The sequence below is a fragment of the Vespula vulgaris genome, chromosome 14, assembly GCF_905475345.1.
Source record: "Vespula vulgaris chromosome 14, iyVesVulg1.1, whole genome shotgun sequence".
NCBI lineage: Eukaryota > Metazoa > Arthropoda > Insecta > Hymenoptera > Vespidae > Vespula > Vespula vulgaris.
The window spans coordinates 4,370,233-4,396,945 of record NC_066599.1 but is presented as its reverse complement, the minus strand read 5'-3'; the positions used below and the strand labels follow the sequence as shown (position 1 = coordinate 4,396,945).

General features: G+C 26.3%; 6 protein-coding genes, 1 non-coding gene and 1 pseudogene across 10 annotated transcripts; 5 read left to right on the top strand and 3 right to left on the bottom strand.

The window, feature by feature from the left end:
• The first annotated feature begins 262 nt into the window (after window positions 1-262).
• Window positions 263-11,931, top strand: LOC127069145 (epidermal growth factor receptor substrate 15-like 1). 4 transcript variants are annotated; one of them, XM_051005884.1, is made up of 14 exons: window positions 263-529; window positions 1,009-1,053; window positions 1,160-1,393; window positions 1,460-1,732; window positions 2,054-2,269; window positions 2,352-2,512; window positions 2,621-2,780; window positions 5,120-5,365; window positions 5,706-5,768; window positions 6,481-6,824; window positions 6,934-7,129; window positions 7,242-7,364; window positions 7,433-7,756; window positions 8,580-11,931. In XM_051005884.1, the coding sequence occupies exons 1-14, from the start codon at window positions 503-505 to the stop codon at window positions 9,231-9,233; spliced, it is 3,066 nt and encodes a 1,021-aa protein (XP_050861841.1). In that variant the 5' UTR covers window positions 263-502; the 3' UTR covers window positions 9,234-11,931. The 4 variants fall into 4 exon arrangements, with proteins under 4 accessions (XP_050861841.1, XP_050861844.1, XP_050861843.1 ...); XM_051005887.1 differs by having other exon boundaries at window positions 8,195-8,795; XM_051005886.1 differs by lacking the exon at window positions 5,706-5,768 and having other exon boundaries at window positions 264-529.
• Window positions 2,752-4,773, bottom strand: LOC127069148 (uncharacterized; annotated as a pseudogene).
• Window positions 11,932-12,866: 935 nt separating the features above from the next.
• Window positions 12,867-14,107, top strand: LOC127069147 (DNA polymerase subunit gamma-2, mitochondrial). Its single transcript, XM_051005890.1, has 2 exons — window positions 12,867-13,559; window positions 13,638-14,107. Exons 1-2 carry the CDS (start codon window positions 13,011-13,013, stop codon window positions 14,079-14,081), a joined length of 993 nt encoding a protein of 330 aa, XP_050861847.1. The 5' UTR covers window positions 12,867-13,010; the 3' UTR covers window positions 14,082-14,107.
• A 127-nt stretch (window positions 14,108-14,234) lies between these two features.
• LOC127069150 (ER lumen protein-retaining receptor) lies at window positions 14,235-15,902 on the bottom strand. Its single transcript, XM_051005892.1, has 3 exons — window positions 15,689-15,902; window positions 15,359-15,548; window positions 14,235-15,251 (listed from the first exon to the last, which is right to left on the bottom strand). The coding sequence occupies exons 1-3, from the start codon at window positions 15,777-15,779 to the stop codon at window positions 14,894-14,896; spliced, it is 639 nt and encodes a 212-aa protein (XP_050861849.1). The 5' UTR covers window positions 15,780-15,902; the 3' UTR covers window positions 14,235-14,893.
• Window positions 15,903-16,409: 507 nt separating this feature from the next.
• LOC127069149 (uncharacterized) lies at window positions 16,410-18,480 on the top strand. The gene is made up of 5 exons (XM_051005891.1): window positions 16,410-16,635; window positions 16,727-16,931; window positions 17,017-17,146; window positions 17,215-17,448; window positions 17,522-18,480. Exons 1-5 carry the CDS (start codon window positions 16,517-16,519, stop codon window positions 17,653-17,655), a joined length of 822 nt encoding a protein of 273 aa, XP_050861848.1. The 5' UTR covers window positions 16,410-16,516; the 3' UTR covers window positions 17,656-18,480.
• A 553-nt stretch (window positions 18,481-19,033) lies between these two features.
• Trnai-uau (transfer RNA isoleucine (anticodon UAU)) lies at window positions 19,034-19,127 on the top strand. The gene is made up of 2 exons: window positions 19,034-19,071; window positions 19,092-19,127. It is a non-coding gene; the product is annotated as a tRNA-Ile (tRNA).
• Window positions 19,128-19,539: 412 nt separating this feature from the next.
• Window positions 19,540-20,450, bottom strand: LOC127069118 (probable 28S ribosomal protein S16, mitochondrial). Its single transcript, XM_051005834.1, has 2 exons — window positions 20,096-20,450; window positions 19,540-19,884 (listed from the first exon to the last, which is right to left on the bottom strand). The coding sequence occupies exons 1-2, from the start codon at window positions 20,216-20,218 to the stop codon at window positions 19,609-19,611; spliced, it is 399 nt and encodes a 132-aa protein (XP_050861791.1). The 5' UTR covers window positions 20,219-20,450; the 3' UTR covers window positions 19,540-19,608.
• Window positions 20,451-21,058: 608 nt separating this feature from the next.
• LOC127069109 (tetratricopeptide repeat protein 37) lies at window positions 21,059-26,602 on the top strand. Its single transcript, XM_051005817.1, has 13 exons — window positions 21,059-21,521; window positions 21,607-21,977; window positions 22,109-22,518; window positions 22,719-23,186; window positions 23,278-23,432; window positions 23,510-23,645; window positions 23,858-24,225; window positions 24,381-24,700; window positions 24,801-25,100; window positions 25,199-25,456; window positions 25,544-25,927; window positions 26,019-26,289; window positions 26,369-26,602. Exons 1-13 carry the CDS (start codon window positions 21,193-21,195, stop codon window positions 26,508-26,510), a joined length of 3,912 nt encoding a protein of 1,303 aa, XP_050861774.1. The 5' UTR covers window positions 21,059-21,192; the 3' UTR covers window positions 26,511-26,602.
• The last annotated feature ends 111 nt before the right edge of the window (window positions 26,603-26,713 follow it).

Genomic DNA, 26,713 nt, shown 5'->3' with positions numbered 1-26,713 from the left:
ATAATATTTAATTTTAGTTAACATTTAATATTCATATATTGTATTTAATTAAAATAATTATTAAGGTTAGAATGATAAGAAGGTCTTATTTTTGAATAAATATTTATATCCATATCTACTTTGAAAAATCGAGCATTCTCAAAACTTTTATCTCTTGCGTTAATGTTGGCTAATATCAATATACATAGAAATTGGAACATTTTATGCTTAAGGTACGTTTTTATGAGTATATCGTTTTTGAAGTAGAGGAGGGGGATTGCGAATATCAGTGAAGTTTGCTACGAGTTGAAAACTTTGCGTTCCTTTAAAGAGGATGAACGTTGTATAGTTTCATTTTTCTTGCACGCGTGCGTTATTTTGTTTGTAGGAAAGGAAGTGTGACTGCGACGTTTGTCGACATATCCGGCGATAAAAATTCGTTTATAAAATGCCAATTAAAGTGGTGAAAACGACATGCTATCGATTGAAAGCCTGATTGGTTAAGCCAGTGTTCGATGCAAGTATGGCCGCCCTGCCATCACCCACGCAGGTATATCTTCATTTTTATATGTCTACGATGGTATAATATTACGTTTACTATGTTTATAATATAAAAAATGGCTTTTAAAAAAATTTTCTCTATTAACAAAATATATCATCTAATAATTTAAGATATCTTACAATATTAGACGCTTCTGATTGATTTCCTTGTCTTGTTTGACAGCACCGAAGATACTTTAACGTATCAAGAATAAATTTATCAGATTCTTTATATCACCCCTTCTTTCTAGCCATTTTAATATAAGGAAAATAGAGTCGTTAATAAAAAATTAGATTAATCGAATCCTTGCTAGAGATATAATTTCGATCGATCGTAAAACTTTCTTTTACAAATTCTTAATGTTTCCGGCAAATAATGTTTATTATGTTCCTAATTATTCACAAATAGTTGTTTTTATTAGCAAATGAAATGTTTTTTCTGATAAAATATATTATAGCTTATCATTATAAAATATTTCATTTTTATAGGTGGCTGGAAGCCATACTGCCATATATGAAGCATATTATAATCAGGTATAGTTAGATAAATTTAAATGATCAACATTTTTAAATATATAAATACCAATCTTTTGAATTATCAATATAACAATATTGAAAATATATAATAATGTGTATAAAGGTTGATCCCAATGGATATGGAAGAATTGGTGCAATGGAAGCAGCAAGATTTTTGAAAAAATCTCATCTGAGTGATGCTATTCTAAGTAAGATATGGGATATGGCAGATCCACAATCTCGAGGATCATTAGATAAGTCTGGTCTTTTTGTGGCCCTTAAACTTTGTGCATTGGCACAAGCTGGACATGACCTAAGCATGAATAATTTAAATTTAGAGTTACCTCCTCCAAAGATGGTAAGACTATTATTTAACTAAAATGCTTAATTTTATTTCTTTTTTATTTACTCTTTTATATTTTAGGGAGATATTCCTATCGTACAACAAAAAAATGTTTCAAGTGCATTACCAATAATAACATCCATTAACAATGGAGATTGGTCTATAAAGCCTAATGAAAGAGCAAAATATGATCAGTTATTTGACAGTCTTCAACCTTCAAATGGCTATATACCTGGAAATAAAGTTAAAGGTGTACTTATGGATAGTAAACTTCCTTTAGATACACTTGGAAAAATTTGGGATTTGGCAGATATGGATAAAGATGGTATGCTGGATAGACATGAATTTATAGTTGTGAGTATGTTCAATTCTAACAAAAAATATTGTTTTGTCAAATACAAATTTTAATCAAACGTGCGTGCGTACGTGTGTGCGTGTGTGCACGTATATTCCTAATATTAATATCATAATATATAAGTAAACACGATTAAAATTCATATATAAATTAAATTATTTATCGGTGATAATTTCTTTTATATAATGAGAAATGTAACTTATAAAAGCAAAAGTATATTTTTTAATTATAATTTTTTCATGATCCTTATAGTTCTATTGAAGATTAATAATCATATTTCAAGAGGATCATCCTATGTAATTTTAGTTATTGTTACACAGGCTATGCATCTTGTGTATAAAGCATTAGAAAAGTATGCTATACCGAGCGTCCTACCTCCTGAATTAATGCCACCTGGTAAAAGAAAGGACATTTCTATGCTGGTATCTAAATCACCTATACCTATGACTGTACCAACAATGACACCACCACCAATTCCACCTTTACCGAACATATCATCAGGAAAAAATGTATCTGGTCCAATTGATACAATGAAGGTATTTATCAATTATTTCTGATATAATAATTCTATAAAATTGACATTCTTCATGGTATGATATAATATACTTTCATCTACAGTGTAGTGCACAGCCTTGGGTAGTTTCAGCTGAAGATCAAATAGCAGCAGATAAACTGTTTTTACAAGCAGATATGGATATGGATGGATTTGTCTCAGGCTTAGAAATTAAAGATGTCTTCCTTCAAAGTGGACTTCCACAATCTGTATTAGCTCGTATATGGTATGTAAAATAAATTTGTACAATATATTTATTAGTGAATTTTTTATTCTTAACAATATTACGTTTTTTACTTTTAAATATATAACATTACTTAAAATATAATTTCAGGGGCTTATGTGATACATGTCAAAGTGGAAAACTAAATAAAGAACAATTTGCTTTGGCAATGTGGTTGATAAAACAAAAACTTAGAGATATTGATCCACCAACGACTCTAAAACCTGAAATGGTACCGCCGTCTTTGCGAAAAAGTGGAGATCTTATCATGGTAAGTACTTCAAAAATATTAATTTATTTGGGAAAAAAAAAATTTCTTTACTATTTTAATATAATACTGAAATATTTACAGTAACTTAATGTTTACAATTTTTGTAATATCATTTAATGCTTCGTAAATCGTGTTTTGCCTTTTAACACTCTCCAAATTACTACAGTAAATACAGAAACAATTGCAATAGTACCAAACATCATATATTGATAGTTTAATTTTAATTCTGTTTCACCAGTCACTATTAATTTTACTGTACCTGCAAGTTGATTATTTTGCCAGCAACTAAAAAATTACACACACATATAAATATAAACATTTTTACTATTGAAATTGTCTATTATGAGAGTAAATACCTATATATATTACTATCTGTAAATTTTAATTTTTTAAAAACTATACGCATTCGTGAATCGATAAATATTGTTGAATTTGAATGATATTTAATAAATGGTAATATTTTAATTCCAATTTTCCAAATTATTGGTGTTTCTATATTTAGATTTCTGAAATATTACAATTATCTTATTCAAATTCCATTATTTAAAAAATAAACTTAAATAATAAGATCAAAAAAAATCTTATTTTACCCTGGGCATTTGATTTGCATTTTCTTATTAATTGTTCCATAAAGTATTGTTCTTGTAACTTCTGGCACTAAAGAAGGTATTTTTTGGATCATAGAATATATACTAGCACTATTATTTGCACTTTCAATTATTTTGCCAACTTTATTATATACTTCAAATACTACATCATTTGAACAGTTTTTCTATAATGATGAAATATTATTATTTCATTAAGTGTATTAAAAAATTATTTTTAAATGTAATTATAAAAGGCAATACCTTGCAATATTTAATCATCATTTCAATTTTCCTTTGTTTAATAATTATATGTTCCCGGATAGGATTTGGGATATATCTAAATTTACATGGCAATTTATTTTGGAATACATAAAACAGTGTTTCCATTATGTATTGTATATTTTCATTTAAGTTTTCATCATCTTAATATTATATTATCATCCAATAAATGAAATTTTGTATATAAAAAATATAATTTATATATATAGTGCGCGCATGCACGTGTGTTGGGTTACAATTTTACATACCAATACCAGCATGATATACAGGATTTTCTAATAGTGAAAGAGTACAATAACCATAACGAATTTTTATACCAACATTAGCACATTTGGAACATGGGGACCAATTTGTCCATGTAGTATATAGTTTTAAGTTGTATTCTGTTATTATTTCTGATGATGCAGGATGCTGTACTTTTGGTACTGCATCAGAATGAACAATATCTATTCCTTCATGACCATTATCAACATGCAAATAATAAAGTGCTCCTATTGTATCTTTCATTTGACACCAGTACTGGCCATCTTGTTCTAACTAAAAAATTGATATTAGCTAAAGTTACATTTATTATATATATATAATTAATTTCTGAATACATGAATTTAATTTTACTTTAATCATAATATTTTATGTTCTGTTGTTCTCATAATATATACCTGAATGTTATACATTTTTAAATGTTTATTATTTTGAGAAACTAATGTATGTTGGGTAGATTGAATTAATTCGTTAGTAATATTATTATTACTGCTACTATTAAAATACCATTCAATGGTATTAACTTCATATACTACTAATGGAGAAATACATATTTCACACTTCAAACTGTAAATTATATATAAGTAAGACTTTATTAAGATTCAAGCTTTTCAGTATTATTTTTTATTCATACATTACTGATGTTCCTTCCAGTACTATAAGGGCAACGGGATGTAGTATCTTCTGTGATTTAATTTGAGCATATCGCTTAATTAAACATGCATAATATTTTAACCATTGCTCTTTGTGTATTTGTCTAAGACTATTATTACTTCTTGGATATTCAAAATTTGTATCTATAATTCTGGCCGTACCTAAATAAGTATATTTTTATGAAATCTGAAGTAAAAACTTACATATATTGATCCTCTTACTGTATTTACTATTATATATGTTTCCTAACTTTGGAATTCTAAGATTATAACTTGAATTTATTGTAATTAATAATATATAAATCATAAATACATTATACATTGTCATTAGATTATGTTGTTACAATATATCAGCATATGTCATTATTCTCCTAGCAATTGTTTCTATAATATATTGTAATAATTTTTTATGGTTATGATATATGATATATGTGTTTCAAATATTATTTTAAATAACATTCATTACAGGCCTTATAAAAAAAATAATATGAATTATTATTAGCTTAAGAAATATACAATAATATATAATTAATAATGCTTTATTACTCTTCTATTACAGGAAAATAATAATATTTCGGGATATTCTAATCCAGAATTAGATATGATAAATAAGGACATAGCAGAGCTTACACGAGAAAGACATAGCATGGAGCAAGATATAGCTCAAAAAGAAGCTGATATCAAGATTAAAAATGGAGAAATTAAAAGTCTTCAAAGTGAATTGGACACACTAGCTGCTACCTTAAAACAATTAGAAAACCAGAAGGGTGAGGCACAGAAGAGATTAAATGACCTAAAAGCACAGGTAAGTGGACAAGTAAGACAATTTTTGGCTTGGCTGCAAAATGCTTGGCTTGTTAGAAATCATGACCTTATAGAAAACTAAATTATACTGATTTAGAATTTCATGATACTTTGTGATTATATTATAACTGTACCATATTTTAGTTATATTATTTTTCTAATTTTTATTAATCACACACAATAGATTATTAGGAATAAACGATACGAAAGATAATCGACTCGTATTGTCACTCATTTGATAATAATGTGTATAGTGATCATAATTTATATTTTATTACTTTTTTTTTTTTTTTCTTATTTCATCATGATTTGTTTTTGTCATATTTTTGTTTGGCTTGTAGACAGCTGATGTAGATAGAGATTTGAGTGAAGTGGAGAGCAAGATTTGCAAGGAACAGAAGAAGGTACATCAAAAATTTTCGTTTCTGATCAGGGACAGGTACTAATTCGATCAGTTTTGACATGACAGTGTTTGAAAAGTATTAGTCTTTGTTCTCGTTTTTCATAAATTAGAAGCATTAGTGGCTCTATTTATGTTACAGTACGAGTTATTCATCTTATTATTTCTTAGATTCCTCCTCTCCTAATCATTAATAAAAAAGTGAAAATATTTTTCTTACATTAATATTCTGATTAATTTATAACATTCATAACATATACACAATAACCAACAATATCTCAGATTTGTAATAATGATTTTAGGTCATAATTTTATCTCAATCATCTCTTGCTTCTTTCTTTCTTTTTAAAACTATATAACTAAAACGTGAACGAAATGCATTAATGTGGGGTTACATTTTTTGTTGCCTATTGTCTCTTCACTCACAATTAATAAATTAATAAAAACTATAAGTGTATTATATTACTTTATATATTTTTAAGTAATATAATCGAAATAGCTATATAGAAATAAAACTACCTTTTAGAAAGAGTCTACTAGGCTTTAGATGTTAATACATACAAAATTATTTTCAATTAAATTAATCGATTAACTTACCAAGTAAAGCAGTGAAGAATCAAGATTGCAACAATCATTTTATATTCACGTATGTGTACATATCGAGATAAAAATAAAAAAGAAACAAAAAATTCAATTTCGTTTATTACAAACTTTAGGTTGACAAATTACGACAGCAAGCCGAAGAACAAGAGTCAGTCTTACATGCTCAGGAAGAAGAACTCAATTCCAAACGGCAGGAACTTGAAGGATTGAGACAAGAAGAACAACAGCTAGAGCAACAGCAGCATAAAAGCAGGGACCAATTAAATGAGCTTACGAAAAATTTGCAAGATACACAATTACAAATTAGTCAAGCAAAAGCTAAAATTACACATTTACAAGAACAGCAACGGCAAATGAGTGATGCTATTGCACTTTATGATTCTGCACTTGCTACAGCAGATGCCTCTCTTGTACCTGATACTAGTCTACAATTTAATCCTGAGATTGAAGATATAGAGTATGTATAATATATATTATATATTATTTTATAATATTTTCTGTCAAATCTCATAAAAAAGAAGAAATTAATTAAAAATTAATATATTTGTAACTTCTAAATAATATAGGTATGATGAAAAAGAAGCTACAAGTGTGAATGAAGAGAATAAAGCAATAGTTGATACATTTACAAATGCAAATGGACCTGGTGTCTTTGATGGGTTTGATAGTCAAGATGCTTTTTCATCAAAGAAAGCTCAAGAAGTGTTTTCTACATCTACACCTGATCCATTTGGAAATACATTTCCATCACAATCGGCAACGGTAATCTTTCTTATTCAATAGCATTAATTGATTTTGTATATATTTATGTAATGTATTAATTTTGTGAATAAATATTTCTTTACTATTTTTTATAATTACAATTTCTTTTTAGGGTGATTTTGCCAATGATCCATTTACTGCATTCGAAAACACTAACACAGTAAAACAAGATCCATTTGATCCATTCGGAGATAGTAAAAGAAATGATCAAAAAATTGGTACAGCTGCACCAACGGTAAATTTAAATATTTATGCATTGTTATATAAAAAAATTCTAATCATTACTTAATATTTTTTATATAGGTAACAAAAGATCCATTTGGAGATGACCCATTTGCAAATCTTCATGCTCCACCGCGACCAGAAAGTCCTAGCCCTGCTCTTCCACCCAAAAAAGCTAAACAACCACCGCCACGACCTGCACCACCGCGACCATCACAAGGTCCAACAGGATCTTTGAGAGCAGCTCCGGTTCCAGCTCCTCCTACTCCATCTCCCACTCCTGATCCATTTGCGAATGCAAATTCTGATCCTTTTGCCGTGCAACCAATTGGAGACAACAATAATATCACTAATTTCACAGGATCATCTACAGGATTCGCAGATTTTGCAAATTTTGATTCAAAGGTATGTATTATAATAATTTTCAATTATAATATATAAAATTTTATTTATAATATATCATAATTATATTATTTTTTTAATATCATAATTATCACTTATTTAAAATTTTCCAACATATCTTTAAGTATTCTCCTGTATCCTTTTGTTCATATTTAAAAGCATGATCTATTCCTTATCTAAATCAATAGTTCCTGACATGTCGTATAATGATTTTATTTTTATGGAAAGCTTGTTTTGTAGAATAAGATTGTTACAAACATTGGAATAATTTTTATGATCATGGTTTTTTATATTTATTTTAAAAAAATCAACATTTAATATTATTTATTGAGTTATAAAATATGGTTGAAGTTATTATTTCAGTGTTTTAAGCGATATTTTTTGCATAAGAAATGTATCATTATTAAGAAAAATTAATTATTTAATTTGTTTTACATTTAGGTAGAAGCTGCACAATTTTCAGTTTATCCACCGACTTGCCTTGTGGGGCATATTATCAACAAATTTATTTATTTACAATATGTTTTCTTACACGTAAAACATTTTTTTTCTCCTTATAATTTGCTTATAATAAATTTTGTTTTCATATCTTTCATTTAAGATGTTTGAGTTATATGAAGGAATAATATTAATTTAATGCAAAGTTTGATATAGAATTTAAAGGAATTATAACTCAAGCATTTTAAGTTCATTGTTTTTAAAAATCTTTTAATCCCTATAATAGCAGAACCTTGGACCAGCAGATTAATGATAACTAGCGGTATTTGCGTTATTTCTTCTAACTTTCCAGTAAAACAAAACTGACCAGTGACAAAACCTGCTTTAGCCGGAATCGTCGCTCAATCGAACAGCGCCACCCAGACCAGTGAGTCGACCACATGCTGCAGTAACACTAATATCCAAGTTGCCGGACTTCACAGAAGATCCCTTCAGAAATTATCGATATGAAGATCCATTTAATATAACAGATCCTTTCTCCGATGAAGCAGAAGATTGTAACGCAAATAAAAATACCACGATAAGCATGGTGGACCCATTTGGATTTGGATCTACATCAGTATCAAATGCTAAGAATTCCTTAGTAAAAGGGTTTGATGCTGATTTTGGCAAAGCTTTTTCCGATCGAAATAAAAATATAAAATCATCTGAAACGGATACTTTCTCTAATGATAAAACCAAAACAATCGATATCGATGAAGCATTTTCCAACAAATGTGACAAAAGTGGAAGGTGGCAGGCACAGGAAATAGCGCATAATTTAAGTGTTAAACTAAATCTTAATGATAAAAAAACGAAAAATGACGTTGATAACATTTGGAATGGTACTGCACCTCTTGCATTAACAGAAGATGAACAGCTTGCTTGGGCAGCTAAACAAAGTCTAAAAACTGAAGAGGAAAGACGTAGGCTTAAGGAACAAGAAGAAGCTGAATTAGCTCTTGTTCTTGAACTAAGTAAACGAGATAAATCTGGAAAATAAAATTTTTTTCTTCATTGCGATAATTTATACTATGATTTACGAAGTAGTATATTTTTTAATCCAATGACTTATTGACTTTTTATTAAAAATTAGATAAAAAATATATATAACTTCAGAATTACCATCAGTGTTTTTAGATAAATTAACGAAGAATTTTATTTTTAAGATTACGTATAAACATATGTATAACTAATATTTAATTCACCATTATTATTATAACTATTATTATTGTCATTTTATTATTATTATTATTATTATTATTATTATTATTATTATCATCATCATTATTATTATTATTATTATTGTTGTTGTTGTTATTGTGGGATCACATATTTTCGTAAATATGATTTATATTGTAACCAACTTTAAAAAGAAGAAAATTCTCGTGATTTCTGTTGAAACCAAAGGCTTGTATAATAATGCTTTTTCTAAATTGAATTTTTGAATCATGGTAAATATTTGAGAACGTTTCTCCTCTTTCTTCCTATTCATTGTATTTTATCAGCTTATGTAATAGATTAAAATCTTATGAAATTAATTGCAATTCTGCAATGATAAATTCTAAAATAATATTGATAATATTGTCCTATTAAATCATAAGCCACATGTATACACGTGACTTAACAAGGCAGTTAAATTTAAATATATAAAAAGGATAGAATGGCATATTATTGGATCGACAATAAGATGATGTATGAATATTGAGAGAATTCATATACGTATCAGTATAGAAACCAATGCAGATTTAAGCCTGTTAAAAACTCTTTATGTACACTGTTAATATAAATTTATGAATAACGTCAAAATAATACTTGAAATCTTTCTGATAGCAATCATTTGCAATGTGTACTGTATACATTGCTTATATTTAAACAATAATTAACTTGAAAAGTTCTTATATTGTTGTAATTTTTCCTGTTATTAAAAAATGAAAATTACATATAAGGAAAAAGTTAACAAGCAATTCTTTAGTAAAAAAACAGCACTGAAATGTTGATACAGGTTTTGCTATTTTAAAAATTATACTAGTATTAGGTTAAACTGATGTTGTAAATCTATGATCGTTTAAAACTTCTATCCATTTAAGGAGTTTTGTAATTAGCTTTAAACATACTGTTAATGAGTCAATATCTTGTAGATTGCTCAAGATACATTTGATAAATAAATGCAATTATATTAGTTGCATGTAAACTCTTAGGACAACGATGATATGAGAATGCCATTTAACTAAATTTTTGGTCTCTTAATATATCCCAAAGAATAACGTGTTCAGATTGTATTTTTGTGTTTGATTTAAGATATTAACCATCTAAACATACAGGAACATGTTTATCCTGATCACATCACTAGTTGTTAATTTCGCAATGACGATGAATTATATCCAATGTATATATATATAGTTGTTGTCTATATCATTTCATTATATTAATATAATATCGAAGTTATGATTGTATGGGTAAACTACTGTTGCTATAATACTTATGATAAAGGATGTTTCCTGCAAATGTTAATCGAGATAAAGTAAAATAATAATACTGTAAATTTCATAATACTCGTGATTTTGCAACAAGTAGAAATAAATAATCATAATTTTAATTTGCATATTAATGCAAGTTTATTGCGTTTATAAGGTATATCTACGCTCATGTACAATCATTGAGTACTGAAACCACAATTGCTATATTTTAAGTTAAAAACATCTTGTAATGCTCACTATAAAAACGTAGAAAACAATTTCAGTTTTAATTAGTAGTTTTAATGAAAATCGATATATTGTAAACAAGTTTAAGGAAGAACTGAAATTGACTGACAAATAATGAATATAAATTATTTATGTTGTGAAATGAACAAAAGATAGATGTGTTATAGAATTAATGTAGCAATCGTATATTTATGAATGAAGCTTCTAATATTCATTGATATATACGTATCGATGCAATGAAATATGTCTCTTTTTTACGCACACATGGATTCATGTGCCGCACGCGGAGAAAGAAAAGACGAATGAGTGAATGAACGAATAAATGCGTGAGAAAAAAAGAAACCGGAGAAGAATAAAATCGTACTAGAGAATTCGATATTGTTATAGATATATAAAAATGCATAGTGTGTGAGAACCCAGTATTTATCTTAATATATATTGCTTCGTGCCATGCGAGAGTATAAAATTCGATTGAAAACTTCACGCTCGGCATTATTGCTATTATTAGGAAACTTAATTATTAATTATTTTATGTTATTGCTTTCACAGCGATATTATGATTTGAAACATTGATATATTTCATAAATGCAACGTTATCAATATTTTATACCACAATATAAAAGTTAATTCTCGGATAATTATTTATATGTGAATGTATAAAAAGTATATCATATATGATAATGTAGACAGATTCAATGAACAATAATTAATTGCCGCATAATCATACATACGAAAAAAAAAGAGAAAAAAATAGAAACGCTTATAATATTAACAGTAAATTATTAACAATCCGAATAAAATGTACTAAAATGATGTGCATTGCTTGCATAATATACAAGCATTTTGTTGAATATATCAAATGACAACATTTGCATTATATTCCCAAAGCGTTTTCATTGTCAGTTAAAGAAAAATGTCCATCACGTATAAATGTCATAAATCTTCCAAAGTCTACAAAAAAGAACCAAATAAACTTGGAAATCATGTAATAACAAATCCTAATGAAAATCCATATTTCTAATTTAATTATGTCATCCTATCTATCTCAATTCAGGATTGAACTATCTATTGCATATACTTGCAATAAAGAGACATTTATTTATTGGACATACATAGATGATTACACATTTTTTCTAAATTTGTTAAAACTAAAATATTTGATATGTAAGATAAACGAATAATAATGTCAATGTGAAATATTATAAATATAAATGTCCGTTAAAACTGAAAATTTTTATATTACTTTCAAATACAACGAATGCATATGTACTTCGATTTTCAAATTTGATTTTTGGTCGATGAAGAAAACGATTTTAGAAATGCTAATTTATCAAAACTTGTCCAAATGTTGGAATGTTAAAAAAAGAATAGAATTGAAAATTAATAAGGTAGTTGATAAATAAGAAAATGTCTCTTACCATATTAACGTAAATTTTTCTAATTATTTGAGATATTATATTCAGATTAAATATATATGTATTTAGAAAAATTCAAAGTTACATGATTCAATGATAGATGGCACAATAGATACATACGATACGTATAAGAATGCGTGTCCAGTCTTTCGAAGTTGGATCACTTGCATTGTTAAAAGTGCTGATGGATTAGTACGTTCGAATTTTTTCTTTGAAAATAATAATAAGTGATTAAATGGATATTTTATTGCAACTTTATCGATATAGATGTAATTCATTTTTAAGATTAAAAATTGCATCTTTTCGGTATAAAAGTATTTGCGAAAATATAGTGGTCAAACAATTAGATCAAGCAAAGATTAGTGAGTCTATAATAAATAAAAAAACGATAAATAAACTTGAAAAATTATCCTTAATTGGATATGATAATGATCGTGGTATTGCCATCTTAAAAGCAGCTGTGAATTTTTCTGAACGTTTACGAAATTTTGAAATACCTGAAGAAGTTCAACCACTATACAATCCTTTAGAAGAGAATAATTTATATTTACGAGAGGACAAGGTGCAAGACATTAATAATCGTCGGGAAATTTTCAAAAATGCAACAGTTTTAGAAGAAGAATATTTTATAGTTCCTTTGCAAAATCTTAAAAATAAATCATGAGTATTGAACATGTTCTAAAAACTATAGGTACAACATTTATAAACTTTTCTAAAAATGGATTTACTTATGGACTGCAAGGTAATATGCTTCTTAGAAATCTGGAGGCACATTGGTTTTTACATTGTGTCACTATGTCACCATACAATGTTTTCATAACTACAACAGATAGGATTAAACATACTCTACAAATATTAGATAATATGAATATAAATGAAATACCTTATGGACTTGCTATTATAAAAGATTCCAAAACTTCTTGGAATCAATTAATTTGGCCACCAAAATGTAAAGTGACTTCTCATAAAATTGCAAAAACTATTACATTTGCACATAATTCTCAATCAAAAGATTTATTTTATAAAAAACAAAGAGAACGAAAAATGTGGTGGCGCAAGCTTACTCAAAACCCTTCAAGATTTTTACTTACTGAATCAAGAAAGCTAAAAAATCGTGAAATAATTGACATAGAAGTACTATTTCCTTTTGGCAATATTATTGTAGAGACCATTATTTATCAATGTGATGTACATAAACTATTTGTAAAGGTATTATCTTATTCATATAACAAATATGTAAAGTCCATATAACCTAGAAAAATAGTTATCTAATTAAACTATTTACAGACTACAAATTCTAAATATGATATTGACGATGTACATATGATCGAACATGTTGCTTCCTTAGATTGGGGTTGTTTGGCATTACTTTCTGACAGTTATGAAGATGGTAAATCTAATCAAATATTGTTACATCCAAAGATTTCACCATACAAAGTTGCTTTTTGCATTGAAAAAGAAAGTAATGAAACTGATTCAGATACAGAGAAGTTAAGTCGTTTTATAATATATTTAAATAATATACTTAGAACAAAAGGTTTTGAAACTATATTAGTGAATACAAAAGAAGTAATTGAAATGTGCCTCGTTCCTTTTGTTGTCACGGTAGCTCAGACTAGTCTTAAAAATGGCATAATACACATTACGAATAGATCCACAACTCTTGCAGAAGCAATTCATTTTACAGATTTGGTAAAATATATTGCTTTGCGATGTAGTCACTCAGTTTGACAATAAATCAATGTCTGTAAATCAAATCTTTCTTTTTTATTTTTCTAAAATTATTTTTTACTATTAATCCATATGTATTTCTTCATAGTTTCCCCTTCAATAAGATACTCGTACAATAATTTTCATAAATGATATTGGATAATAAAAAATAAGTAGAATTATTTTGAACTTTATTCTATTTTAGTTTCTGCTTATTTAAATAATACGTTTTACCAATTTAGTAATTTTACAATGCAAAGTATAACCATTTTGCACTTCATTTTTCAAGAAACACTTCTCTGGTGTAAATTACAAAATACCTGTATATCACCTATAGTTTATTTAAATTATAATAAACTAAACTATTCTATATTATGATAGTCATATTTAATTAATAAAAGTTATAACAATTTAAATGTTACAGACAATAGTTACACTTCTATTTTCCTGACTGGTCTATCCAATATCCAACTTCACTTCTTTTATATCTTATATGGACCTATACATTGTCACATAAGTATCTCTTCTTTATAATACAAAGCTGCCAAATGCAGTTTTGATGCGCAAGAATACATTTTTATGCAGAATCTTATGCCTTATAAAATTTAATAACAATGTAGAAAACATGAATACTACAAAGAATGATCATAGATCATGCGTGATAATGAATAATGAATAACTCGGAATTTCAGGAAATTTGGAGACATACTCGTGTGCGTGTGCATACTTCTGTTCTGTCAAATATAACCAACTCTTAATAAAATTCAAATGATGATTATGTTGTGACTGACAGGCAGTTTGATGTACTTTCAAAGAAGTATGTTAAAATCCAGTTAAGCAGGTAGCTGTAGCTTTTTGCCTTTCAGTACTTTGGTAATATAGAGGTAGAAAAAATCACAATAAAGAACTGTTTGAACCAAGCCAGCAACAATTGCAATCAAATCATAATGATCTTCTGCATAATAACGGTAAACCCAATTTAATAAATATAAGCCTCTATAAGATCCTAAAGCAAAGAGATAGTGACTGGTAATGCTCTCTGCTTCGCCTGTTTTGGAGACAAGAAATAATTGTGGTAATATTGCGAGAGACTCCAAATAAATGCTAAAGGTCCATAAAACTTCTACAACCGATGGTTCATGATTGATCAATAAAGCTAGTACAAAGGTAGGTAGAACTAAAAATTCAATTCTGAAACATATAAGATACATATTATTTGTTAATAAAACATAAAACAAACAAAGTTTAGTTTTTAATCGTAAAATGTCAAAGAATGTATGTATATACATATATATTACCTGAAAGTGTCATGATTATGATCATATGTAGCTTTGAATTTCATATACATTAGATAAACCGTTGTATACGATGCTGAGAGAAAAATAATCTTCATAAAAGTGTTATAGGCTGAAATGTATGTGTTTACCAGATCTAGATATCGTGTCGTGTAGACTATTGCAAATAATATTTGCGATTTTCCGCTGATACCTACATATCATTTGTATTAAATAAATTATAAATAAATGTTAAATATTGAAGAATAATCAATAAGAATATGTTTAAAGTAGCAAAATATCAGGGAAATCTTTAATATATCATGGTTATTATTGAAAGACGACGATACAAACCGGCACAACTTCGTGTTTTCCATATTTTTAATAGCAATATAATAATGGCTAAAAGGTGCGATAAGTCACCTAAAAGGCGAAAAATGTTCATATCTTCGTTTACTAATCACTAATTCCTTCACACAAAGGATAAAACCGCACAGTGCACCAATCTCTTAACGCATCTAAATATGACGTGGCTTTAGACGCTGCATTGGCAGATGGCCGAACGATTAGTACCATTTCAGCCGGAAGTGTGTACGTATTTATGTGAATGAAATTGTCCTCCTTTGTTCCCCTTATCTGCCATTTACAAATGCATTTAAATATAAAAACACCTTTGTCCTTGAAAATATTTATAAATATTTTCACCTTCTACGTAATAATCTTCAGAATTTCTTTTTAAAAAATTATTTAAAGAAGAAAAAAATTTCTTGTAGTTTGATTTGCCCGCCCATTGTTTTCACAAAATGTTTACCAATAATATCTTTACACCGCGTTGGGCGTATTAATTTTTATGACAATGTTTTGTAATTGTTATATAAATAATTTATTTTCTTTTTAATAAAGTTTTCTTAATCGCATCAAATTTTTCTCAAAACATTATCTGTTGATACATGTAGAAATAATAAATATAAGGTATATTTTGATTGTTAATTATTGATACAATTTTTTATCCAGAGATTTTAATTTTCAAAAGTTGGTGAAAATTAATCTATATGATTACTAATCTTGTCGATAGATGGTTACTCTATGGCTACTCTGCGAAGTAAACAGTTTGAATAGGTTACAAGTAAAATCTGAAATTATTTTTATTGTTTATTAGTTTATTGGAAGTTGTAATGAAAAATGGAAAATGCCGAATTAGAACGAATAAAAGTAAAACTACTTAAAGAAACATCTGCTTTGGTAAAAGAACTTAAAGAACAAGAAAGCGTTGAACGTCAAGAATCATCTTCCTTCGACCAGTACTATATACATATATTTTTTTTTTTATTTATAAATAAATATATCATAGTTTTTAATAATGTTAATATTATACAATTATTATCTTTACAGAAATACATTTTTTACAAAAGAAGACTATGTGAATAAATATTCATTGGAAGAAAATAATAAATTATGTGATTTTTCACATCACCTAACTGGAATAATGTTTAAAGATGCAAAAAAAGATTGGATTAATGATAAAATTTATAAATATACAGCTAATGTAGTAACTAAAGCTATTAGCTTTTATTTAGAATTAACTATGGATTTGAAAGTATTGACACAGTAAATTCTTAAAATTTTATTTATATAGTAGGGTATAAATTTAGTCAATTTATTATTATTTATTATTTATTTAGGATGATCCCGATTTTGAAGTAATTGATATAACATGTCACTTTATGGATGTTCCACCTTGTTTTATGTTAGAAATGACACCATGGGTTCAATTTCTTGCGAAGTTAAAAAATTTCTCTTTTTTTATGTCTGGTAATTTAAAAATTAAATTACCTTAACTTATGTGAAATAAGGATTTCAAATATTGTTATGTGTTTCAGCGATCTCTGATTATAGTCAATATAATGTTTTGCGTAACAAAATTATAAACTCTTTACGGAGTAATAATTATATAAATTTTTATGACCATGAAGAAGAAAATGGTGGAATTCTATTAGATCTAAAATCACGAAGAAATCCAGATCAAATATATCTGAAATATCAATGGTCATTGAAATTTTTTGAGAAAACCTGTCATATAGAGCATTATTTTACAATAAATGCTACAGAATTTGGTAGTGATATAATAGTTTTTCAATTTATATTTTTAATAGCATATACTTTTTTCTTTATTTGCAATTATTTTAGGCATGGAATTTGTTGAAGCAAATACTTCATTACTTAAGCAATTTTGCAAGTTGAATCTAAAGAAGAAAGATCTGATTGAACTATGGGCACAATTATGTAATGCTGTTGATGCTTATGAAGATAAAAATATATGAAATATTCAATGTTTAAATATATATGTATGTATGTATGTATGTATGTATGTACGTATGTATGTATGTATGTATGTATGTATATATGTATATATATATATAAACATAATTTTCTTTTTACATGATAAATTTGTTCCTAAAAAATCCATATAAGTGAAAAACGTGTAAAAAAAAAATACATATAGAAAAATAGGAGAATAGTTCCAATGTAAAAATCCTATACAAATAGTAAATTATTTCAAATTATTTCAAAAAATATGAAAATATGAATAAAACTATTTAATTTTATTAATTTGATATTATGGGCATAAAACTTCAAAAATTAATATATATCTATATAACTTCATCATAACTTTCATAAACAATTCAATCATAAACAAATTATATTAAGACCTGAAGTCTAAAAAAAACGATGCTTTATTTTAATATTTTGGACCTTACACAACATATAAAAAGACGCAATCCAGATAAAGGATTAAAAAATTAAGAGGGTCCTTTAAAATTCAAGTTTAAGTATATATGTACCGTTCTAGGAAATTATATTTATAATGGAAATGTGATTTTTAACAGAATTGAATTTAAACAAAAATTTTTAGAGCAAACTTTATTTGAATCGTGTTAAATTAAAATATATTATGAAAAACATTATTGTTTTTACTTTCCAAACTATATTATTTTAAAATTATGTAAAAAAGAATTATATAAAAGTAGAATTAAATGTATTAATAAATAATAAGAATTGTAATCAATACGTTTTGTATCAAGAAGAATTATATCAATACATATTTTATAAATTATTGTAAACTTTTATAATATAATAATCAATAATTATGTTTTCACTGTTTTCCAATATTCCTTATTCACATTAGTCTATTGTATAAATTTATATATTAAAAATTTACATATAATAAAAACGGATTAAAAAATGAATACTATGTAATAATATATACAAAAATTTGCACTTTATAAAAATGCAAAAATGTTAAAATAAATCTAATAAAATATTTTACGATTAACTATCAATTATAATGTTCTTATAACTATATTATCAATTTATATGAGAATAAAATCAATTATAAAATTTAATAAGATAATGTTATACTGAAATTTATAATGATTTTGATATTTTATTAACGATATTATGTAAATTAATTCAAGACTCTTATTATCGTTACAACTGAATTTGACGATAATACACTATCAAATGTACTTTTTATTTTAGATTTTTAAAATCACTAATTCGACAGCATATGTCATTTTGTATGTAGTGTATCAATAAGAAGAACAATATAAATTATCATGAAGGTTTTTAATTATGAATTAACAATAATTTTAATATATGGTATTATATAAAATATAATAAGAAAACTCAAACCACACGTCCCCAGTGGCGCAATCGGTTAGCGCACGGTACTTATAAGACAGTTACTCTGTGAGCAATGCCGGGGTTGTGAGTTCGAGCCTCACCTGGGGAAGATTTTTTTTCTTTTACTTATTTTATTCTTACAAAAACTTACATAGATAACAAGAATCGTTTAATTACATTAATGTAATCATTATATAAGATATTTTGTTTTAATATTAATTATTTTTGAATCTTAAATGCATATAAGTTTTGATTTTTATTGAATTATATTATATATTATATATTTTTATTGATTTTATTGAACTGTATATTCAATAACGTAAAAAATATTCATTTTAAATAATATATAAAAATATAAAAAAGACATTAGAAATTTTAATTATTTTCTTTAAATTATTAATTATATATTATTTTCATTTTCATTTTCATTAATAATTTTATTAGATTATAATATACTAATATTCTAAATGCAATTGTATTTATGTGTACAATTTCTTTATCTAATTTTTTAAAATATTAAACATTTTTAATTGCTTATTTTTATTCATATTACTTATTATTTACAATACATATAAAAAATAAGAAATAATTTAATTAGTAACTGCTTGTTTTTCTTCTTCATTTACTTTAGAGTTTTCTCTAGCTTTTCGGTTTCTCCACGCTTTCATATAAGTCCTTGGATGAATGGGGAAGAAACCTGCTAGTCCTAATAACTCGGCAACTGGTTTAGAGACAGATACTTGCTGTCCAAGCCAATATTGTATTCTTTCAAAATTAAATGAAACTAATTTTTCATTATATTTGTTTGGAATTGGGTCGTAAGAACCTAGTTGTTCAATAGGAGCCTTACGTTGCTCCAGTTTTGTCTGGAAATAGTATATTTTATTATATTTGAAGATAACAGAAGTATATGTAAAATAATTACATGTATAATTTTTATAAAACGGTATCTTTAATAAAAATAATTAGAAATTTATGTAAGTATCTCTTATATTTTAATAATTATTAAAATATTAATCATTATTTTGATTTTCAACTTAAAGATAAAATAACAATATTAATTGATTGATAACTTACATCCATAACAACAATATGATAAAAGGGTCTGTTTGTACAACCATATCGGACAAATCGAATAGATTTTTTAAATTTAGTTATTATTCCTGTACCCGAGGAAGGATGTAACGGTAGACGAGGCATTTCGCAATTCCGAAATATTTGAATTAAGGTTATGTTGTACTGTTCTTTATATTTTCATAAATATCTCCTTTTCTTTTCTTTCTGGATATATAGATAGATAGATATATACAGGGTGTACCCGAGTTAAATAACCAGATATAAAATAATGAATCTAGGATTAAAAAACGAGAAAAATTTTTTTTTTTTGGACGTATGTTTGCAAATGCTTCATTCAATAGATATTAATTTTATGAATGAATAATATTGAATGTCTTTTTTGTTTTGAAAAAGGCTTGTGTTTGCACTTTAAATTAAGTTCCGTTCATTCGTGTCAAATAATTGTTAGTTCATTGAATGCTTTCGTGGCATAAACTGGACAATCATGCTTTCATTTATCTAGTGAATATGCTGATATGATATATTCATATATAATAAAATATTGTATAATTAAAGTTTGATTATTTAAAGCAATAGAATAAATCAAAATTATTTCAAAATTATTCATTGCTAATAATAAAATCTGTGGAAGTTAATATCTCTCGAATGAAATGTTTCTAGAGGAAAATTCTTCTTGTTTGGAAGTCCTAAAATCATATTTCAAGTTTAGCCACTTAATAAGGGAGCACCCTATATAACTATCACACATTGTTAGAAAACGAAGAAAATCATAAATCTCTATGTTGCTTTAATTTTTATTTTAGAATATAAAAAAATCAGCATATTTCTGCTTTTAATGATTATACTAATAAATATTAATTAATATATAAAAAAAATGTATAATTATAATTTTAATTAATTTTATACAACACAATTTTTAAACATATTATCAAATTGATAATGGTTGGCAGCATTGGCTATCGTATAACTTGCTGTTGATATATATGTGTGTGATTTTTATTATTTATTTTATAATCAGTTATTTTTTTATACAAGTACAGGTCCTTTCAGTAATATTTTTCATAAAAGAATGTAATTATTCTTCGACTTAAATAAAAATGTCAGGTGAAAGTAAAGCAGTATTAAAAGAAGTACGAGAGTTATATAAACGAAATGAGTATTCAGAAGCAATAAAGAAATGCAAGAAAATATTAAAAAAGGATAAGAACAATTATGTAGCACTTATCTTATTAGGTGCTTCTATGCTTGAAGTAGAAGAATACAAATCTCACACTCCAGCAGCCTTTCAAAAAGCAATTGATATACAACCAGATAATCCATTAGCTTGGCAAGGATTAGTAACGTATTATGAAAAGGAATCAGAGAATAATTGTGATGTGCTAAATCAACTGATTGAAGGTTATTGTAAACTTTTAGAATTAGACAGGTATAACTAATTCATTAACATAACTTATATAATGATAATATTTTTTGATCTTAGTTTTATATAAATATTATAAATTTACTTTCAGTGACATGTCCAAAGCTTTATTCAATCTAGAAAAAATTGCTGACCTTCTTTTACGTAAGAAAGATAATTTAAATTTAAATCAAGGCATTGAAACATTAAGTTGTTTACGTGAAAAAGTTAATGCAGAAAAACAAAGTTTAATCAATAAAACTTTAGCATTTGTTTTAACGGAACAATTTGATAATGTACTCCAATTTAAAGATATATTAGAAGATGTTCTAGCAAATGTGATAAAAGATATTAGTGTGGTTAACAGACAAGATTATTATAGAAAGTATTTAAAACTTTTATATACATCTAATAAAATAATTACATTATTACAAGAAGCTACACAAATGCACAAGGAATTTGTACAAGATATTTGCCCTCTTGGTATGTTATTAATTGGAAAATCATAGCTAAGGAGATATTTATAAATTTGTTGCGATTATTTTATTAATAATTATATATATATTTAATTTATATATATATTAATTTAATTATCTTCTATTTTATTATTTTAGAATGGATATGTAAAGTTTATTACGAGGAAAACATATATAATAAGAGGACTGTAGATATTAATATTGTTCCATTTTATGAATCACTTAGAAAACTTGACAATGAATCTGAAGCTGGTATTCTAGCTGAAGCAATACATTTAGATACATGTGGTAATTTGATCAAATCACGTGAAATTTTAAATCAATTAGTTTTAATAAAACCACAATCATTTTATGGATATGTTATGTTGAGCAAAGTAAATAGGAAATTATATTGTTGGGAAGATATAGAAAATGCCACAACAGAAGCATTAAATCTTATGACTCATAAATCTATTATGTGGTATAGTATTCAAGTATTATTAATTGAGTCACTTAGTAGAAGCAACAATATAGAAAAGTGGAAATTGGCTGAAAAATTATGTAAAGAAGTAAGATTTATTTTTAATTTGTTTTAAATTGCATGAGTAAATACTTTAGTTTACATACATTATGCTATAAATATTTTTATTTTTTTATTTATTTGATTACTTTTTATTTGTAAATTAAATATATTGAATGTATTGAATCTATAACATTCTTTTGATTTCATTATTCAATGACATATATTAACTATATTAATCAAAAATAGATTTTAGCAGAGGAATCTTCAGTGCAAATAAACCTTATTCTTGCACGAGTCAATGTGTTATTAAATAATGATAAAATTCTTGATGAATTAAGTAACTTGGAATCAAAGCCTGAAACAAGAGTTGAAGCTGTCATTTTACGAGCATTATTTTTAAAAAATCATAAACATTTAGAGGAGGCTGCAGATGTTCTTGGATCTGCTCTAGAAACTTCAGAAAGTTGGTCGTTGCTTGGTAAAATATATTGGGAGATGGCAGATTATAATCATAGTTTGATGGCTTTCTTAAATAGTGTACAAGCAGATCGTTATAATTGGGAATCTTTAGTTTATCTTGGACATTATTATCATGAACATTGTAAAGACGTAGAACGATCAAGAAAATGCTACCAAACAGCATTGCAGATTAATCCTAATTCAGAACAAGCTGGCATTGGTTTAAGTACAACATTGAGATTACTTAAAAATAGTGTATGTATAATATTTATGTTAAATATGGAAAAAACTATGTTGATGAAATATATAATAGCAATTTATAAATGAAAATGTTTCTTATTTACAGGATGCTAACATACAATTGTTGCGGAAATTAACTGCCTACAGCAGTGGTCCTAAATGGGCATGGTTACAATTGGGTCTATATTATTTAGATAAAGGAGATGCAACTGAAGCTATTAAAGCATTACAACATGTCATTAGAGCTGATCCCAGTGACAAGTATAGTATTAACAACTGAACAATACATGTTCATTTACTTTTATTAAACTCTTAATTTCAATTTCTACTTTATTCAGTCATGGCTGGGAATCTTTAGCAGACGCGTATTGGTCACGAGGTGCTTATAAATCAGCTTTAAAATCTTATCAACGAGCATTAGATTTATGCCCTGGGTCTTTATATTCTATGATACAAGTCGCAAATATTAAATTGGTTAGTATGATTTTGTAATTTTAAAGAGTATTAATATGTTAATGTTTAATATGTATTAATGATTTAAAATTTTTATATTTTATTATTAAGCTTTACACACTTCGGCTAGACACGAATCCTTGTCTAGACAATTATAATAACATGCACTTTTCTTAATGTGAACGCATTATTATTATATAGATATATTGTTTATAAGAAATTTTTTACTATAGATCATAGGTGAACTTGAAGAGGCTAAAGAAGATTTTAAACAAATATTGAGCAATGAATCATATTATATACCTGCTTTGAAGGGTCTTGCAGAGACATGTTTAGGTTTAGCAAGAAAAAATATTTCTAACCAATTCTTAGGACGTGCTAGAGATAATTTTCAACAAGCAATAGAATGTTTAACGGATGCTGTTTTGAATAACTCTAAATTGTCTTGCATTTGGAAATTACTTGGAGATGTATGTTATAGAAGTGCAGTAATGTCAGAAAAATATAGTTACCTTCAAGTTATGCCTTTTTTAATGAATCGTAAATGTACCGAAAAATATATCATTATTAGAAGGGAAGATTTATTTCTATTATCAACAAGGTACAAAATTGTTTTATATTTTGATTAAATCTTCAAATTTTAATAATACTAATGTAAAATATTTATTATATGTTAAGCAGTATACAATTTAAAAATAACACGTAGTATATATAATATTCGATAATTCCGTATATTTATGCAATTTTTAATTTCAGATGTTATTGTCGTGCGCTATCTTTTGCAAAAGATTCTGCATTATTATGGCATGATCTAGCTTGCTGTTACTATGCTCAATTGCTCTTAAATCCTTCCATCGACCGCAAAGATATTGCAATTAAAAGTCTTTCAGCTGCTAAATATGCTGTAAAATTATGCCCAACATCATGGTTACATTGGAATATTTTAGCAATTATTTGTATGACTTCGGAAATAAAAAATTATGCATTAGCACAGCATTCTTATGTTATGTCAATTAGCAGAGAATCTAACAATGCTCTAGTATGGTGTAATTTAGGAATTTTATATTTATATATTGGTAAAAATAAATAAATACACATACATACACATAAATATACAAAATTATTAAATATTTGTATTATAAATTATTTTATAAAATAATTATTTGTCCATTATAGGAGATATGTACAAAGCAAATGAAGCATTTTCTCGTGCCCAACGAGCAGATCCAGCACATATGAATAGTTGGGTTGGACAAGCCATAATTGCAGAAAAAATGAAGTGTCGTGAAGCAGTGGATTTATTTAGACATTCGGCACAATTAGGATATCATAATGAAGCATGTTTAGGGTATTCCCATGGGGTACTGACATTATTGTTGGATGTTGATACTAATAAATCAGACCCTTTGTATACTTATACCATTGAAAATATGCATGCTGTATCAGTAGCAACAGATATGCTTACTTGGTACATAGGTTGGTAATTATTAAATTTATAGTCATTAGAATTTAATTATAAGATTATTAATTATTAATTTTGTTTAATACGAAAGACTTTTTATGATAATTTATAGAGCATAATCCGAATAATGCATATGCACTCAACACACATGGATTATTGTTGGAAAGACAAAAATTGTATTTATCGGCAGCAGAACAATTTACTAAAGCATTACAAGAATGTAACGAAGAACAGAAAGATTTTATTTGTATAAATTTGACACGAATTTTTATACGTCTTAACAAATATGAAGAAGCTATTCAGTTATGTAAAAGTGTAAATAATAGTACCTTCAATTCACAATGTCATTTAGCTTTATGTTTCTTTAAAGGTAAGTATAATTTTGTTCCTTTTTAAAAATATATATTCATAGTTTTAAAAATATATAATCACAATTTATTTATTTGTAAAATTACAGCAAAACGATATGAAGAATCATATGCTACTTATGAAGCAGCTCTTCATTGGTTTGCCATAGAAGAATCAGATAAAGCAAATACATTATGTGCTATGGCAGCTATGGCTCATATTTTTCAAGGAGTAGACGATGTTAAAACTTTACTCTTCCAGTGTATATTGATTCAGCCACCTATGATAGCTGGTTTTTTAGCAGCTGCCTCGTTGGGTATATTACATGGAGACCTGAATTTAACTACTCTAGTGCTGAATGAATTAAAATCGTATAAAAATGATATAGAGTATAGACATCACATTACTGCTTTGTCTGCTTATTCAAGCCTTGTCCAGAATAACGTAGTCGATGCTATCAACGTTTTATCAAAGATAGCTTTTACGTACCCAAGTAAATATCGTTTTAATATATTTAAATATTTCAAAAATCAAATAAAAAATAATATATGTAATAATATATATAATAATGTATAAAATTTTAGATGATGTGAATTCCTGGATAAATCTTGCTAGAGTTTTATTTGAAATAGATTTAATGACTTTCCGTAAATGCGCAGAAAAAGCATTATATTTAGGAGGAAGGTCATCTTCTAATAATATTGTATATGTAGCCTGTGCATCTGCATTAAGTGTTTTAACTACTGAAAATATCACTCATGCATTGAGAAGTGTTCAAAAGGTAGTATTTCAATTTCCTAATCAAGTTGAAAGTTGGGCAAGCTTTATTGCTGTGCTTGTAACACGATATATAAAGTAAGTAATATATCAATAAAAATTATATTTTGATATGTATAGTTATATGTAGATAATTGGAGTATTAATATTTTTTCAGATATATTGGCAAAGAGGCTAATCCAGATGTTAAATGGATAATTGAATTGATAACTATAATACAACAGCAATTTTCTAGAAAAAGGCAGATATCTTATTGGTTAAAAAAAAGTAAAAACAAATTATTAAATATATCCCAGTAATAATTCTTCTTTTTTATTTATATATTATATTAAATGTATATAAAGAGATTAAATATGTATAAAGAGACAATAAAATATACTTATAAACATAAGTTTCTATATATAAAACAAATATTTGTAATAATAAATATTAATTATTAATTAGTATATTATAATGGATAATAATCGTTTAAATATGTCAATAATTTGACATTAACTGAATA

What these genes read in the sequence shown, in the direction of transcription:
- LOC127069145 (XM_051005884.1), top strand. Translation starts at nt 503, where the DNA reads ATGGCCGCCCTGCCATCACCCACGCAG. An exon ending in ATGAAGCATATTATAATCAG is followed by an intron (nt 1,054 to 1,159) that starts GTATAGTTAGAT and finishes ATGTGTATAAAG; the next exon opens with GTTGATCCCAATGGATATGG. An exon ending in TTCCATCACAATCGGCAACG is followed by an intron (nt 7,130 to 7,241) that starts GTAATCTTTCTT and finishes ATTTCTTTTTAG; the next exon opens with GGTGATTTTGCCAATGATCC.
- LOC127069147 (XM_051005890.1), top strand. Translation starts at nt 13,011, where the DNA reads ATGAGTATTGAACATGTTCTAAAAACTATAGGTACAACATTTATAAAC. An exon ending in TACATAAACTATTTGTAAAG is followed by an intron (nt 13,560 to 13,637) that starts GTATTATCTTAT and finishes AACTATTTACAG; the next exon opens with ACTACAAATTCTAAATATGA.
- LOC127069150 (XM_051005892.1), bottom strand. Translation starts at nt 15,779, where the DNA reads ATGAACATTTTTCGCCTTTTAGGTGACTTATCGCACCTTTTAGCCATT. An exon ending in GAAAACACGAAGTTGTGCCG is followed by an intron (nt 15,549 to 15,688) that starts GTTTGTATCGTC and finishes AATGATATGTAG; the next exon opens with GTATCAGCGGAAAATCGCAA. An exon ending in CATAATCATGACACTTTCAG is followed by an intron (nt 15,252 to 15,358) that starts GTAATATATATG and finishes TATATGTTTCAG; the next exon opens with AATTGAATTTTTAGTTCTAC.
- LOC127069149 (XM_051005891.1), top strand. Translation starts at nt 16,517, where the DNA reads ATGGAAAATGCCGAATTAGAACGAATAAAAGTAAAACTACTTAAAGAA. An exon ending in AATTAACTATGGATTTGAAA is followed by an intron (nt 16,932 to 17,016) that starts GTATTGACACAG and finishes TTATTTATTTAG; the next exon opens with GATGATCCCGATTTTGAAGT. An exon ending in AATAAATGCTACAGAATTTG is followed by an intron (nt 17,449 to 17,521) that starts GTAGTGATATAA and finishes CAATTATTTTAG; the next exon opens with GCATGGAATTTGTTGAAGCA.
- LOC127069118 (XM_051005834.1), bottom strand. Translation starts at nt 20,218, where the DNA reads ATGCCTCGTCTACCGTTACATCCTTCCTCGGGTACAGGAATAATAACT. An exon ending in ATCATATTGTTGTTATGGAT is followed by an intron (nt 19,885 to 20,095) that starts GTAAGTTATCAA and finishes TACTATTTCCAG; the next exon opens with ACAAAACTGGAGCAACGTAA.
- LOC127069109 (XM_051005817.1), top strand. Translation starts at nt 21,193, where the DNA reads ATGTCAGGTGAAAGTAAAGCAGTATTAAAAGAAGTACGAGAGTTATAT. An exon ending in TGAGATTACTTAAAAATAGT is followed by an intron (nt 23,187 to 23,277) that starts GTATGTATAATA and finishes TCTTATTTACAG; the next exon opens with GATGCTAACATACAATTGTT. An exon ending in CTTGTAACACGATATATAAA is followed by an intron (nt 26,290 to 26,368) that starts GTAAGTAATATA and finishes ATATTTTTTCAG; the next exon opens with ATATATTGGCAAAGAGGCTA.